This window comes from Rhipicephalus sanguineus, chromosome 10 (genome assembly GCF_013339695.2).
Source record: "Rhipicephalus sanguineus isolate Rsan-2018 chromosome 10, BIME_Rsan_1.4, whole genome shotgun sequence".
In the NCBI taxonomy this organism is placed as follows: Eukaryota; Metazoa; Arthropoda; class Arachnida; order Ixodida; family Ixodidae; genus Rhipicephalus; species Rhipicephalus sanguineus.
Window position 1 is genome coordinate 65983325 of NC_051185.1, and position 15827 is coordinate 65999151.

The window sequence follows — 15827 nt, forward strand, 5'->3', positions numbered from 1 at the left end:
TAGGCCAGACTGATGAAGTTGATGTGGTTAGGTTTCTAAGACCTCAAGTTTTTTTATTCCATAATATATAATATCGTTGTTACATGCACGTCTTTACATTAAATGTGGTAATGATGATGGCTACAGCAAATGCAGTAACTTTGCTTGCGAGTTGTAACACCATTACATTCGTGCATGTGTGCAGTGGCTGAAGGTATCAGTAGATGCCACTGGAGAAATATTAGAACAGGTGTATTTTGTGCAGAATCACATCATTTTATTTCAGTAATGTCTTTACAGTGTCTAGCTGCAGCCGCTCACTTTGGCTGTGAGAGCATGCCTTCAGTTCTCATTTCACAGTGAGATTATATAAAGCTGTGTTTTATGGATCCGCAAGACATCAAATTTATTATGCCTCATTATGGTCACGAAGGACGAATTATGTGATTCCCCTGACATTCTTCCTTGTGCAGGCACTAATTGTTGATAGCGTAACATCCGACAAAAAATCTGTTTATTCGAAAACATGCTTAAGCGTATGTTTTTGCGTATGTTTAAGCGTATGTTTAATTTATCACTACTTGTGATCATTTGATGAGATCATGCTAGGTTTACTGAAATTCGACCACTTTTCTCTCGATGAAAAGTACTTCTTAAATTGTTTAATAACCCTGTGAATTTCTTTCTGTTGCAGCCCTACGTTAGAGGAAATTCGGACATGGGGAGACTCATTTGAGAAGCTCATGAAATGTTCAGGTATGTTCAACTGACACATCTACATCGTAGCAGCAATTAGAGAGTCCTTGAATAGGAGCACATATTTTTTTTAAGGAGCACATCAATGCTACTTGTTCAGAATTTAGTTTCCACACCTTTTTATTACATTAGACATCACTACAAACAGAAAGCATCACCACAGATTGGTCATTTTTACTGCTTAGCAAGTTTTGTTGTGTACACAAATGTGCTCTTTATTTCTTTACTATAAAATGAACTTGCAGCATAGGAACAGAAATAGAAGTAACTATTTCTTATGCAGCATGCATAAGTGACACTAAGCAAATGACAACAGCAGTGTGTACATATGTACAATGTAATCACATGGTCTCCAATGGAATCAAACAGGGGAAACAAAAAGCTAGCAACGTTCAAAGACTTTCATATTGTGCCATAGATGGCTAAATACGAGGAAATGCATTATGCTTCACGACGCATCAGCGATGGGGTTCTGTTTGGCATGAAATTCATTAAATGGAAGTTTGGCCTTCACTTTACATCTAAATGCTAATCAACTTCTCGCTGTGAAGTTATTGGAAATGAAATTTGAAGAAGACTTTAGCAGTTAGAATTCGCATATTCTTCTCTTCAGGGTCCCTTTAAGACATGTAAAACACAGTTTGAATGTCATTATTTTCTTTAGTACTTCTGATTTTCAGTTGTTATCCTCTCTGTGCCTGAAGGAAGATTATGTAATATCTCTCATCTCCCTCATCGCTGTATATTGCCACTTACTGCATCATCGTGTCAAAGCCCATCAGGAGCTCAAACAAAACATGAGGACTGTGCAGAGCAATGGAACAAAATATAATATTCAGAACCCTGTGACACAGGCTTTAAACTTAAAGGCAGTCATGCTGTGAAATGTCACCTCTGCCACATTTTACTGTGAATGAGCCCCTGACACATTAGTAGCTACAAGAGCACTGTCTACCTGTATCTTCTACTTCACAGCATTGCTACATAATGCTCATATAACATGCTGTAGCTATCACTCCATGCAAATGCAGTGTGCACACTACACCAATGTATGCACACGTCAGTGCCCACGTAATGTTGAGTAAGCATTGATGCTAGGCATTGTTAATACAACTACTTCCAGTTTTCATCACAATATGTATGGATAGGGATGCCATTTGTTTTTATTTATTGCAAGATTTGGTGCACCAAAACAATGATACGATAATGAGGCACACCATAGTGTGACCTCAAACTAATTTTGTCCACCTGGGGTTCTTCAGCGCGCACCTGCATCTAAGTACATGGGTGCTGTTGCACTTCACTCCCATCAAGATGAGGCCGCCATGATTGGGAACTGAACCCGCATCCTCAAGCATAGCAATGCAGCACCATAGTCGCTAAGTGACCACAGTGGGTACATACAGAAACATAGAAAGGCAAGATGCGCATGAGCACTTCTCAATCATATCGTTAAAAGTAACACTTCTGTGTCTTGCCTTCTTCACGTTCCTGCCTACGGTTCAACTTCGATATAACAGAGCTGCACATCAGAAAAATAACTTCATTAAATTTAGTATTTGTGATGAACACTTTTACAGGGCAAGAGCAGCATAAGGCGATCATTCATTTACTCTGTTATATCCAATAATTCATAATATAAATTTAGTCCCAGATTTTGCAGACTCGAACACACTCTTCAGGAGACCAAGTAGGAATCTAGGTCACAGTTCGGCTTTTCTCTGACATATGGATTGGTTATCGATCAGTATTTATTGCCCACCTATTGGATTGATTGGAAGAGCTTAGTCACACTGGGCTTTGATTATCCTAGCACGTGTAGGCTTATCTGAGGGCTTACCGAGGCTTGAATTGATACCAATCGATTATCGATCGCTATTGATCGACTATGAACTAGTATCGTTTGGTCATTGTTTAGCAAGGACCGGAATTTATTGAGTCACATTCATGCTATCACAAACCAATGTTAGGTGTAATTGGACTTGATAAGCATAATTGGGCCACATGTATCTGAAGTATCTCGGTTGGGATTGGCTCATTCATACACAACTCAATTAGTATCAATTTGTTGCAGTCTTAATTAAGACCATTTAAGCTTAGACTCTACTTGGACACTAGTAATTAGTATCACCTTGAACTTGGCTTCACTAACCTAATTGGAATTCGCCTTGGATTAATTGGGTTCTGACTTAATTAGTACGAATTATAATCGGCTTAAATAGGTGTTACTATGCTTAATAGTTTTGGTTATACTTACTCTGGCTCAACTGGGCTAATTTAAGCTTAACTTGGCTTAAAATGGCAAAGGCTAGCTGGGCTTGGCTTAATTAGTATGTCTTAATTAAGCTCACCTTAATTAGAAGATATTAATCTTACCTAGGGTTAATTAGTCTTGGCTATACTTGCATTGGCTTAACTTGGTTCATCTTAGTTTTAACTAGGCTCAACGTGGCAAAGGCAAGCTGGGCAGAGCTTCTGTTAACACCACACAGCATAACGAAAAGCTTAAGTAGCTACACTGTTAAAAATATTGTGCAGGTTGTCATTGAGAAAGGAATTGTTTTTGTTGTGTCTTCATAATGTCGGCCACTCTGGGCTCATACTTCCTTTTCTCTTTTATTCCAGCTGGTCGCAAGGTGTTTAGGGACTTTTTGAAGTGTGAGTACAGTGAAGAGAACATTCTGTTCTGGCTGGCTTGCGAGGACCTCAAGAAGGAGTCGAACCCAGAGCTGATTGAGGAGAAAGCTCGCGCCATCTATGAAGACTACATTTCCATCCTGTCCCCTAAGGAGGTTGGTGGTCGCAGCATTTTAAATGCAATAATAGAGCATTCATTGACAGCATTTGCTTCTTTGCAGGGGTAATGCAGTGTTCGATGATGCACCACTAATTGTAGTCGCTTCACATTAAATGCCACATTATACGTACTACTGAACCATTTTTGTGATTTACGGACAGCATTTGCTCCTTTGCAGGGTTGCTACAATGTTCCATGATACACCACTAATACGTAGTAGCCACTTCACTTTAAATGCCATATTATATGTATTACTGGACCATTTTTGTCTAGTTCAAACGGTTGTTAAAACATTGAATGGTGTGTAATCATTGATATCAAGTATTAGCTTTAATTGCTGTAACATTTACAAAATAATTTTGTTTGGGTACACAAGTGGTGATGTCTCACAGACTGTACCACCATTGTAATGGCATAACATTTATAAAGTGTTCTTGTTTCCAGGGCATTTACAGAGTGCATTTATAGAGTGTTCGTGTTTCTATACGTGTGAAAATGCACTCTTAAATAGTCTGTCACTTTATAGTCATACCGAGCATATATGTAGTTGTTTACATAACATAAGACGGAAATGCGTATGAAAGCCATTTTGTTCTCATCTTGAATATTCAAACTGGCAGTAGCAACCTCAGCAGTCACGTCATTTTCTTCTCAGCATCTAGTTCACATCATGAAATGTTAATTGTAATGGTGTTGCACCTGCCGAGAAAAGCGTATTGATGCCGCATTACGGAAACACCTGTTTGTTCATGTTCACGAACCTGAATGCTTCTGCCTCTCCGCGCTTGCCTGCAGGTGAGCCTGGACTCTCGCGTGCGGGAGATCATCAACCGAAACATGGTGGAGCCCACGCCGCACACCTTCGATGAGGCACAGCTGCAGATCTACACCCTCATGCACCGCGACTCGTACCCGCGGTTCGTCAACTCCCCGCTGTTCCGAAAGCTGGCCCAGTTGCCTTCCCCGTCGCGCAAGGGCAGTGCCGCCTGAAGCTGCCGCGCCCCGTCATCCGCCGCTGCCACACGCCCCTCTCTTCGCTGAAGCCGAAGAAGACTCGTGGGGGGACACACCCTCTCGGCTCAACAAGCTCAATGGCGCGAGGCGGTCACCACGCGTACCTGAACACAAACTGCTACTAGCTCCCCTTCTCTACAGCCTTCTTCTTCATTGTCCCGAGCTCCGTGCTGTTACACTTCTTCACCTCTGTTTTGAAGAGGGCATCATCATCGCTCGCCCGGACCAGAACAACAGCAGCAGCAGCAGCAGTAGCAAGTGCGACAACTACTCGACGCAGCGTGCCCCCGAATGCTCGGAAGAGACCACCTGCCGCCCTCTCTTGGGTTTCGTTCTGCCAGCAATAAGGCTTCTTCATCCACCTGACATCACGCCTCCCATTTCGTACACCATGCTCCACACGAGTGCTTTTGCGTGAAGCCCCCCCCCCCTCTCGCTCTTGTTGTTTCCCCGCCTTCATCGCTGCGCGGACACTGTTTCGTTGGCTGCCACAGGGCAAGATGCTGCTCGCGTCCCGAGTCCAGCAACCGGCGGACGGGCAAGCAAGCAAGCAAGCCACGACAGCCAGTCGACAAGACGTGAAACAGGACGCACCACCCCCTCCCAAACCACAACAGAGGCTGCCATCTTCCAAGAGTCAGTGGCGCCGGCGCACCGCTGCGCGCTCGTGCCGTTTCCACAAGTGCATATCATTTGCCGACATGTCGGCAACGATGGAACACAAGGGGACTGTGCTCGAGTGTAGTAGTGTAGCCTCTGGCAGAACTGGAGACCTGCCTGTTTTCTCTTTCTTTCTTTCTCGTTTTCCTCTCCTCAACTGCATCAGGCATGCTGGGCAGGACAGTTTTGGACACTGGGGAGAGAGAGCGCCACGGCGTTTTTAAATTCAGCTGCGCACAGTTTTATGTGTGCCAGCGTCTGGCAGGCCCGGCTTTCAGACAGACGCTTGTGCCCGCACTTTGCCCCCCCCCCTTACCCTTTTTGCACTTGAACGATCGCTGTCGGTTCGATATCCCTCACCCTCCTACAGTTCCTTTAGGGTTTTAGCCACGGGCTTTCCTCTTCCGGGGGGGAGGTCACTGTCAGAACCCATGCCTCCTTTGGTTCCCTTTATGTTCCTGCACAAGGTTTTGATGGGACAGGTTGTTGTAGTGTGGTGTCTGGTGTGTGCAGTGACGTTTTTGTGTTTGTTTGCTCGTTTTTTCTACCGTCTATCATACCGTTCGTTACATTTTTTTTTTTGCTCCGAAAACCTCCGGCACGTGACGGCGCCCCCTCAGGTTCGTCTTTCGGGCCGCCCGCCGCTTATTGTTGAGTTTTCTCAGACAGAGGACTGTGCGTTTAAATGTTCCGCGCGCTTGTGTATGTGTGTGTCTGTGTGTGCTGCATTGTTTTTTTTGCAGTACGAGAGAGGCGACGGCATGCCCCCGCACGCATGCCACGCTAAAACCGATCCCCCTTCCTCCCAGCCTCGGCCGTTTCTAATGTGGGGCTGACGTGCACGGCGCTTTTTGTGCGCTAGGAACTCTCCGGCGGGCTCTCTCTCGTGTGCATCTGGTGGGGGGGGGGCGCGTTAGGGGGGGAAGAAATGTTTCAATGCGGGGCATGTTGTAAGCAGACCTTTCTGTATTGCTCGACGATTTGACGAGGAAGGACTCGACAGGGCTCAGTGAACCCAGGCTCAGCTCCCGACCCACCCTATCCTGCAACCCAGTTCACATTGAAGTATTTCGAACATTGTACACTGCCCCCTTCCTCCCACACTTTGCTCAGGCTTTCCACCTCCCACCTTCCTTCACCCAAACGACCAATTTATGATGAGGATTGATAGACCTGCAAGTTGCGTGGCTCTTGGCTCTCTTCAGTCTCTCCGTTTGTTTTAATGGTTTTGTAGAGGAGGAAAAAATTTGCGGCCCTTTTTCTAGCTGAGCGACAAGTAAGGCTAGTAGGTGATGCTACGTCTTAATTAGTCGTACACCTCAGATGACACGGTGGTGGAGCTTTACCACAAAACAATGCAAGGCGGTGCCTGTCGACCAAGTTCACTTTCGGAAGTGGAAGACTTCAGGCCAGGGGATATTGGCACGCTTCATTCTCTCTGTGCAATCTCTGTCAGTATTGAAACGAAACGCTTTGTGTCCTTCGACGCAACAATTCTTTCAAGAGCACCTAGTCAGAACCTCACTCACTGCTATCTGTTATACCGCTCTTCTCTTGAAGAGTCCCACTCATGGAGTTTTTCCCTGTTGCAAGCATACACAAGGAAAGTACCAGTTTCAAACAATACTTGTGTACACGCCCTTTCACGTCGACAAAGTGCTCATGTGCATGCCAAAATACATTTATTACTGGGGACAGTTAATGAGCAGTTTTTCACGAGTGTAGGGACAGACAGAAAGGACTCAACATAAGTGCTGACTTCAACAAATAGTTTATCGGTAATGGGAATGTGTGTGTGTGTACATGCATACATATATTGAGCATCATAATTGCTTCGAGTATCGTCTCCGCATGCGTTGATGTTTATATGGCCATTGCCAGTGAACCATCAAATGAGGCTAGCATTTGTGTTCTGCGCAGCTCAGCAGTGCTGTGGCTGTAAACCTGCAAATCTGTCATACCACCAAGTGCCATGCCTCCAATACTTATCCCGAAGTAAGACTTGGCACGCACGCGCGTACAGAGGATGACATCTAACTGCTCATTCGGCTCTAATCCTTTCCACACCTGGAAGTAAGTTGAGTCGATAGGCGCGTGTCTTGTTGCGATTCACGTTCATCACAGCACTCACTGCGTCGCCACTCTAAAGCACGTGCCCTCGGCGTCTTACGTTTTCTCGCATAGGCACCCGAAAAGCAGATGCAGGGGCATCCGGTTTTCTCCGCTCATGGCAGGAGTGCTGGGTCTTCGATGAACAAAGTGCTTCACTTTGTTGCTTCATTTATGTTGTCATTTTTCGGCATGCAGGTTGGTGCAATAGAAGTATACGAGCCCGTAGATTGTTTGATCACTTCGAGAGGAAAACGTCAAAACAAGTCCCCGCATTACTGAATGCACATGCCCAGGTTTCCTTTGTTTTGCTGGAACCTACAGTGCAATGAGATTCCAGCACGTTCTCAAAAGTTCATAGTTTTTCAAGTTATAGACAACAATTTTATTTTGAAGATTGTTGTGCCTTCCAAACTTCACCAATCTTTCTTTTAAGAAACGATCTTAGTTACCTTGAGCTATATTGTAGTTTGCTCTCTGTTCTTTAAAACACAATTTACATTGCAAGAAAACTTGGCTGGTAGTCTTGAAAGCTAACCTTTCTGAGTGTGAAGCTCTTTTGTTACTGGTCGCTTTAGGATCGAGATCAGTAATGACCATGTGAACCACCAAAACACAAATCCATTGACAGAAAACAAAGCCCCCGGAACAAAACTCACAGCTTTCGAGTGGTTGTGAGACTTTTTACAAATCGTTCCCACCCCCCGACTCCCGAGCTCTGTCTTTTATGCAGGGTCTGTGCTGAAGCGTGCACATTTCAAAACACACCACAGTTGACTATAATCTGTTAAGAGCGTGGAACTGTTGCCTCGAGCTTATATGTTCTAAGCCTGCTTACTTGAACTTTCCATGCAAAGCTTTCCAAATATGCTTCTATTACACTTAATTTTAGTTGGAAGTAGCATCACTGCTAGAAAAATTTTCGCACACGTTGTGCAAATGCCTAGCGTAAGGGAAAGCTGATAAATTTCTTACAGGAGGCCTGCATAACGAATTTCAGGAATTTACATTTACAAAACGTGGTGTCATGCCAACATTTGGCCTTGCGTTTCAACAGCTCAACATTCACACTTGCAGCAGAAGTTTTCTTCTACCTGGTTGTGTCAGTTGCTTTCAATGGCCATTTGAGGAGGGACTGGAAAATAATAGAAATTCAAGGCTTTTGCTGTGCAGAGCTCTGCTTTGTTTCGTGGAAGCACTTCTTTTTTGGCCAAATGCGTGCGGCCCTTAGATAAAACTTTTGTTTGATGAAACGCTATGGACTCGCAACAATACGAATTTGCAGTGAAGTCGGCAAAGTCAAAATATATTGCTTCGTGTGCTGTGTCTTCTGTGCACTTCGGTGGAGCTTAGTTGAGGCAAGACTTCCATTAATTCAAATATTAGGGCATCTACAAGCAATTCTGCATGGTCCCAAGTGGCCGATCAAATGACGTTCGGAAGTGCTAACGGTGAAAGCAATGCACCCATGTTTGATTTCCAAGCCTTAGCATAGGCTCACGGGTGCCACTATGAGACGACGCCAAGAAACCGAATGCTCATTTGTGCCACTGGTATTCACAGTAAGCATTTTCATGGGCTTTCTCAATTCTTTTTTTTTTTCTCGCAAGCTGTCCATTAGCTTTTTGTCCAATGTTCTCGCTTAGAGATCTGCATGACGACACATAAAACGATCTTAACTTGCACACATGCTCGCAAAAGCACGAACTTAGTTGTGTTCTGGACAATACTTCATTCAACTTCAAATAATTCAAGCCTCGCTTCTTCGCCTGTGGTCCCTGGGAGCTTAAATTTAGAGTCAACTGCATGCTATTCATGTGCATACTTTCGTAACAATTCACACACACAACAATTCTTGCACAACTGTTGGCTCGCCTGGTTTCCTCTTCCTGAAAAGCACCTGTTCCTCTTGTCATGAACGTTACATAATCGTCATTTCCTCGACTTCCTGATGAACCAGTATTGCCCTTCTTTGAGCTATTGTTTATTTTTATTTGTTAGTTAGCGAGGTGCTAGTTACGCAAGATTTTTATTGTTTGTTTTTTTTCCTTACGAAGTGATGCAGGTACTATCTCGGTAGGCTTCCGTTGTTTTGCGCGCGAGTGTAGGACCTTCTAGTCAAGCAACAATACGCCCGCGTAGCAACTGCCGTGCTAGCGTTCTTACCCTTCAAGGTGAACTGTGACATTCCTCCGAGTTCCCGGAAGCGAAACGAGTCAAAGGAATCACCGTGCAAAGACACGAAGGCTTCATTTTGTTCACAAGGCACTTCACAACCTCTTCCACCAACCCCTCCCCACTGTAACAAAGATGGGAACTGACTTGTAAATGTTTGTTTGTTTTGTTCGTCACGCGCGCACATTGGCCTTTACTTAAAACTGTGTTCTCAAGTGTGGCTCGTACAACTTTGAAGCCGGACTTTCACGCCGACAAACGTATTTCAGCGCTTCTGGTATGCACAGATGTCGTGGCTTACTTTGTTTTCATTCATTTCCTTTTTCTCTGGCCATCACTTTCGAGGTCGTCATTTGAACCAAGCTGTTAACCCGGCCGTCACTGTTTCAAGAGTCTACAGAACGACTGCTACCAAATGTGTGCCGGGTTTCCCGTTTCGTTCCATCACTGTTGCGATGCACGATGCCAAATGCCATGTTCGTGTCACCGCTGTTGGTGTAGCAATGGCATCGGGTGTCAGTTATGTTCTGGCAATGTGCAGTATGACCAGAATTTGGGCTTCTTTGTATCATGCTTGTGAATGTCTCTCTCACACTGCAAGGCTAGTGTTTAAAAAAAAAGAAATAACCAAAAGAGCAAGACTGTATATATAAGAATATGCAGGGAGCACACTGAACAATGCAGACACGAAAGTGGTATGTTACAATAGGTTAGCTATGCCGGGCACAGTGCAGAATAAACTCCTATATGTGCTCCTGTTACAACCAACTTTCAAGGGACCTTTTTACGAAAGCTGTTTTTTTTTTCAGGATGTCTAGTCACCACGTGGGGCTTCCAAATGGTGAAGGGAGTTGCAGGACTTCATCGTAAATTTGCATTACATAACTATGACGCATGTAACGGCGGGCAAAATCATCACGAAGCCTTTCACACAGGTCATGTATAAAGACCTATGCAAGACATTTAAGGCCTTTTGCCTCGATTAGACAAGACACTGGAGGACACCACTCAAATGAAACGACGGACAGTGAAATATGGTGTCCCGTTGTGCTGCTTTAATCAAAGCACAGTGGTCTGCACAATTCTCAAAAGCCTTCAGGCAAATGTCGTCACCATTGCATAAGCCTTTGATGAAATGTTGATAAGGCTAGTATTATGCCTCGCCAATGTTGCCTAATGACGAGCACCTGCATAAAGGCCTTAGTGACAACACGAGAAGCCTTTGTGGAGTGTGCAGGCCACTGCATTGCAATCATTTAGTGTGAGAAGACGCATCAAGTGTTTAACCATGGACCACAAACAGCTAGTCCAACAGGATGCTGCCGTGAAAAGCTATTGCTCGGTCATACAATTTGCTCACCACTTGTGTTTTTCCTAAACAGTGGAGGTTGAAAACAAAGGATTTCTACCTAAACGGACATTCAAGTACTGGGTGTATGAAGGGGTTATCGTTGCTTACAGGTTCCATACAGCTTCTAGTCAATTTCAATTGCACCTTCTGTTGTCCATATGCCCACAACAGAGTTGCACAAGTACGTATGGAGACAAGGTAACCTCTCCACAGTGTTGTTGACTCCACCCAGAAACAGTTTCTGCAGTGCCGAGTTGATAGGTGGCGCTGTTTAGGATGGTTTTATCTCGACGATGGTAAAAAAGAAAAAGGGCTACAGCAGATGACCAACCACAACTTGGAATTCGCATCTTCTTTTCTCACGATGCCACTTATAACCACACCATAGCTTATTAGCCGAAACCAAAAAACACAACCCAACTGGCGTGACACCTCCACTATGTATGGCTTCAAGTATGTGATGGGGGCTCGTGCCCAATCAACGCTGACTGAAAATAAGTCGTGAATGGTCGCGATATTACGTTCGTATTATCGGGAAAGGCACTGAAGCTAGCGACTGCAATTTTCTCGCCATTTGGAGGCCCCTCCCTTTTTGTTTTTGTTCTTGTTTTCTTCTCTGGTCAATGAGCTTTCCACTTTTTGAGTTACGGTTACGCCCACGACCTGCTCTGTGAAGCAGGTAAAAGGATCAAGTCTTTTACAGAGATTGTGTCTTTTTGGCACCTCACACGACCGTCGTAGTTGCCGAAGCCCTGGTAGTCAACGGGCATTGGGTGAAATTCGGAAGGGCTGGCCGAGAGAACGGTCTCGCCGCACTGCATTCGATGAATATGCTCGCGTAGGCTTAGGTTTAAAAAAAAAAGCGACACACTGCTTCACACCGAGGCTCGTCTCTGCAAAAAAAAAACCAAACAATAGTCCCTCGCAGCAGTATTGCAACTGTGTACTGGCGGTTCTCAACGAAGCGCTTGGCGTTGTTGCGAAGAAAACCCCAGCATATTGAAAATCCAGAAGGATGTTAATAAATGTTCCTTACAATGGTTTTTCCTACATGGCCATCTGTGTGAATTTCAAGTGCAGCTGAAGAATGTCTGCGGTGTTGCAAACATTTTTCAGGTCATCAAACTGCATCTGAAGTGGAAATGTGGCTTGTGCAATCAGAAGCTTCGCTTCTGTTCTTTTCCGAAAGATTCATGCATATGTAAGGCAGTAAAAGGTTGAAGTTAAAAAGGGCGCAACAGCGAATTTGTGAAAGCTGAATGTTCAGCAGCAAGCCAACTTAAATGTTTATGCAGAGCCTAAAGTTTCACCTTGGCTCTAATTACAGGAGCAACAAATATATCCTAGATGGACTGAAATGCATAACCCCATAGAGCTTGTTGGCATAACCTATTGCATTATGAACAACATTACGTATTTTCTTATGTATTGCATCCTGAATCTGCCGTTGGTAGCCTGGGAGGTTGGTTGTCACTGAAACCAAAGTGACAGAGAATAACAGAACATGGTAAATGTTAACGTAACATTTAACAGTGATCATGTCACAATGCACAAGTAACACTTTTTGGGGAAAATTGCAATTACTCGCAGCTTGATGTGGGGCAGGCATCGACGTTTTGCTGTAGCACTAAGAAAAATAGTGGAACACGTACCCACCATGTCTTCGTTTAACTGAAACTTTCTTGATTATGGAGAACAGTGCATTGAAGCACGACACGTGGCACATGCATCGCACAGGTCTCTACAGATTATGAAGTGTGCATGGCTTCAGATCCTAGCGTGTTATCAGTCAACGATGTTGAGGACGTGTACTTGACTTCAACATTGACAATTTCGCTAGTTAGCAAGCAACCTAGAAGTCCACAGAGGCTCAACATGAGTCGTCGCATCTTATATATACCAGTAAGCAGTTGCGAAACACAACTCCTTGTTGCTACTGCTAGAAGACCTCGTTTGACAAGTACTGTGCACTAAAATCAATTCCTACTACAAATGTGTCTAACCTTGCAAGTGAACTAGTAAAACATGTAGCACACAGCCTTATTTAAATGCCACAAGGCTCCGGGGCTGATGGGATGCAAGCAGTGTGGTTTGAATCCAAACAGAAGACTATCTTGTGGCACAATGTTCAGCAGTTGTGATAGTATGGAGTTTTGATAGCTGTGTGTACCTGCATGATTGAGAACTTATAATCAAGGCTGTTTCAGATACCAAAGTGATATGGGGGGGGGGGGGGGGGGAACTAAGCTTCCGAAATTATGTGAAGCCAAAATTTTGCGCTACTAGTACATCGGGTGATAAATTGCACAGTGCAGTTGCCAGACCAGCTGGCTACAACAGCTCTAAGCGCAGTCAAGCCACATTGAACGAGTGTGCATTCGAGCGAGCCAAACAACGCACAGTAGTGCCAATCATAGTCACGGCCACCGCACATAGCTGTTCAGAAAGAAAAACAAAACCGAAAAAACACGTACGATTCGCAGGGCCCAGAGCGAGAGGCCAACGTTGTGAGCCATTCCAAAAACCCGCACGGGTTTGCAACGTCGGGCCGGAACGCACGACAGAAATCTGCAGCAATCTGCCACACCACTCCTTTATTTAGAGAGCAACGCGACTGTCCACGACAAAATGCGAAAAAAAAAAAAAAACGGACCACGATAGCCACAGCTGTAGTTTTCAGAGTCCCCGTTCACTTATAGTAATCAAGAGAGACAAAGGAAAGAAACGGCGAAAAAGTAAAGGACGGAGGAAAGTCAGAACAACAACAAAAAAGTCGTTGCGAGAAACTGCGACGCGGAACATGGTAGTGCGTGTTTGCTTGAACGAGTAAGGTTCGGGAAACGGGGGTACGCATAGGCCAGCTGAAAGTCTTCCAGGCTACTTGCAGCCAGGCATTACGACGCGCTGTGTTGTGTTTGGGGTGTATCCAAAGCGTACAGAAGGCAGGCCGCCGCAGAAAGACTTCGCAAAGAAGAGTCCACACACTACACACGGGGAAGACTGGAAGGTTTTCTTTCTGTCCTTTTCCTTCGCTCGGCAATCGCGAAAGACTCATCCGTCCACAAACTACGCAAGCGCTCAGAGTCCAACAACCGCAGTATGGGCGCCATAACGCGTGCGATATTTTTTTTTCTTTTTTTTAAGGGGGGTGGGGAGGTGGGCGGCTCTTCAGGCAGTCCCGTGAATGCGTCGTAGTAGCAGTAAGGTCATCCACCATTTCTAGATCGCAGTTTTCATTTTCCACAGGTGCAGAAAAGTCGACGGCGACACGACGAATACCCTCGATGTGGCGAGGTAAACGGGAAGGGGTGGGGGGGAGGTCAGGCAGGCGAAGAAAAAAAGAACACAAAAAAAAACAACAGGCACGACGCAAACGCTACGTGCCCGGCTCGCAGGTCACCGAATTGCAGTTGACGAATAGCGAGAAGATGCAGTTCCCCATGCCGCTGTAGCAGATGAGGAACACGGCGGCGATGAACACCAGGCTGCAAATGGTGCACGGCTTGCGCTCCAGGAAGAATCCAGTCAGGTAGAGGACCATGAACATCACGTGATTCTGAACCAACGCCAGGTTCATGGGCTTGGGTATGAGCAGCACGGGAATGAGCCACTGCAGGCAATACATGGCTGTGGTTTTTTTTCTTCGCCCGCTGCGTCGAATACAGGTCCGAGTGGTCTACGAAATGCGCCTGCGTGTCGCCAGACCGACCTCACTTATCAAAGTTGACGAAAACAATCATGGCGGCTGGCAGCGTGACGACGTCGCTGTCGATGCGGCCAACGTTTATAGAACCAGTTGGATGCGACTTGGTCCAAAGAGGCATTGCACGTGGCCTCCGAGATTGGCTACGGCAACGCGCCGGCGCTTTGTCGTATCTAACCTCAAAGGCCACGTATCGGTGTATTGTGCTTAGAAGTTCAATGTTATCGTATTTTAAAAAGCGTTTGTAAGAGTTAGCGTAAGCAATTGGAATATTTTTTCCACTTCACAATTAGCGCCATGTCTATAAAAGCTCCATCGTTATTAGCAGCAGCAAGGATAACTTTCGCTACTTCCGCAAGAAGGGAGGGGAATAGCAGATAGTAATTTGAAAGATGACACGTGCGTGTGTTTTGTAACATCACCGTGCAGTGTTTGTTGTTCCTGACCTGCGAGTGTTCACATTGTTCTTGTTGTGTGCCCTACCTTTGCGGGGATCAGCAGAAGTGATGACTCAAGGACTGCGTGCTACACGGATGTGCCCTCGGCTTTCGAGCGTTCATGAAAAGAACAAAACTCCTTTGAACTCGCCGAATGGCGTAGGACACCTTGACTGAGTTTGGTTTGACCAGAGTCCATCAATGGACTCTGGTTTGACTCATAATGCAGTTTGGAAGTAGCCTTGTGGGTCCTGTGTCGCGGTCTGATACAGCCTTTGATTCGCGCGCTGTCTTTACCCGTGCTTGTATCAAATGCATCGCCCTTAAACAAGGCTTTGTGGGGAAGCAAGGGCAGGTTACATATCCACGGAGTTTTGTGGAGGAGCCGTGAATTTGCTCCGATTGTGAAAGCTTAACCCCCAACCCCCACGCTATTTATGCTCTTCGCATCACAAATGTGCAAGTATCAACAACGATAAGCGCTCGCCCCTCATTTTTCTGGTTGTTTTTGCTTCTCCTACTTGGTGTGAAGAAGTGGAGCGAGAAAGGTGTTGCGGAATAGGATCTCATCTCACAACCAGATTATTTCTAAGAAAGATTGCATACTGTAAGGCCGTCACTTAATTGTCAAATGTTCAGAGACCCACGAGTAGCGTATGTGTGTCAAGGATGACATTTTTTTAAACGGAGCAAGATCTTGTACTTCAGGAAAATAAGGAAGCCAAACTCTGAATGCAAGATTCCTTGTTCTGGCAGGCGCATTGCATATAAGCGTACGGCAAATTGAAAATATTAAGCGTTTTATATTCGGAAGACCCATAATGTTTGACTAGTATTTAACCTGAC

General features: G+C 45.1%; 2 protein-coding genes across 3 annotated transcripts in view; one reads left to right on the forward strand and one right to left on the reverse strand.

The window, feature by feature from the left end:
* The window catches only part of LOC119372037 (regulator of G-protein signaling 19), a 160616-nt gene extending 148725 nt beyond the window's left edge, over positions 1–11891 (forward strand). For both annotated transcript variants that reach the window (XM_049419930.1, XM_037642479.2), the window contains exons 6-8: positions 674–735; positions 3361–3527; positions 4328–11891. In XM_049419930.1, the coding sequence (XP_049275887.1) occupies positions 674–735; positions 3361–3527; positions 4328–4522 (424 nt within the window). In that variant the 3' untranslated portion in view covers positions 4523–11891. The remainder of the gene's footprint in view (positions 1–673; positions 736–3360; positions 3528–4327) is intronic.
* A 1534-nt stretch (positions 11892–13425) lies between these two features.
* LOC119372038 (bladder cancer-associated protein) lies at positions 13426–14599 on the reverse strand. The gene has a single exon (XM_037642480.2). The coding sequence runs from the start codon at positions 14464–14466 to the stop codon at positions 14218–14220; it is 249 nt and encodes an 82-aa protein (XP_037498408.1). The 5' UTR covers positions 14467–14599; the 3' UTR covers positions 13426–14217.
* Positions 14600–15827: the final 1228 nt, after the last annotated feature.

What these genes read in the sequence shown, in the direction of transcription:
- LOC119372038 (XM_037642480.2), bottom strand. Translation starts at nt 14,466, where the DNA reads ATGTATTGCCTGCAGTGGCTCATTCCCGTGCTGCTCATACCCAAGCCC.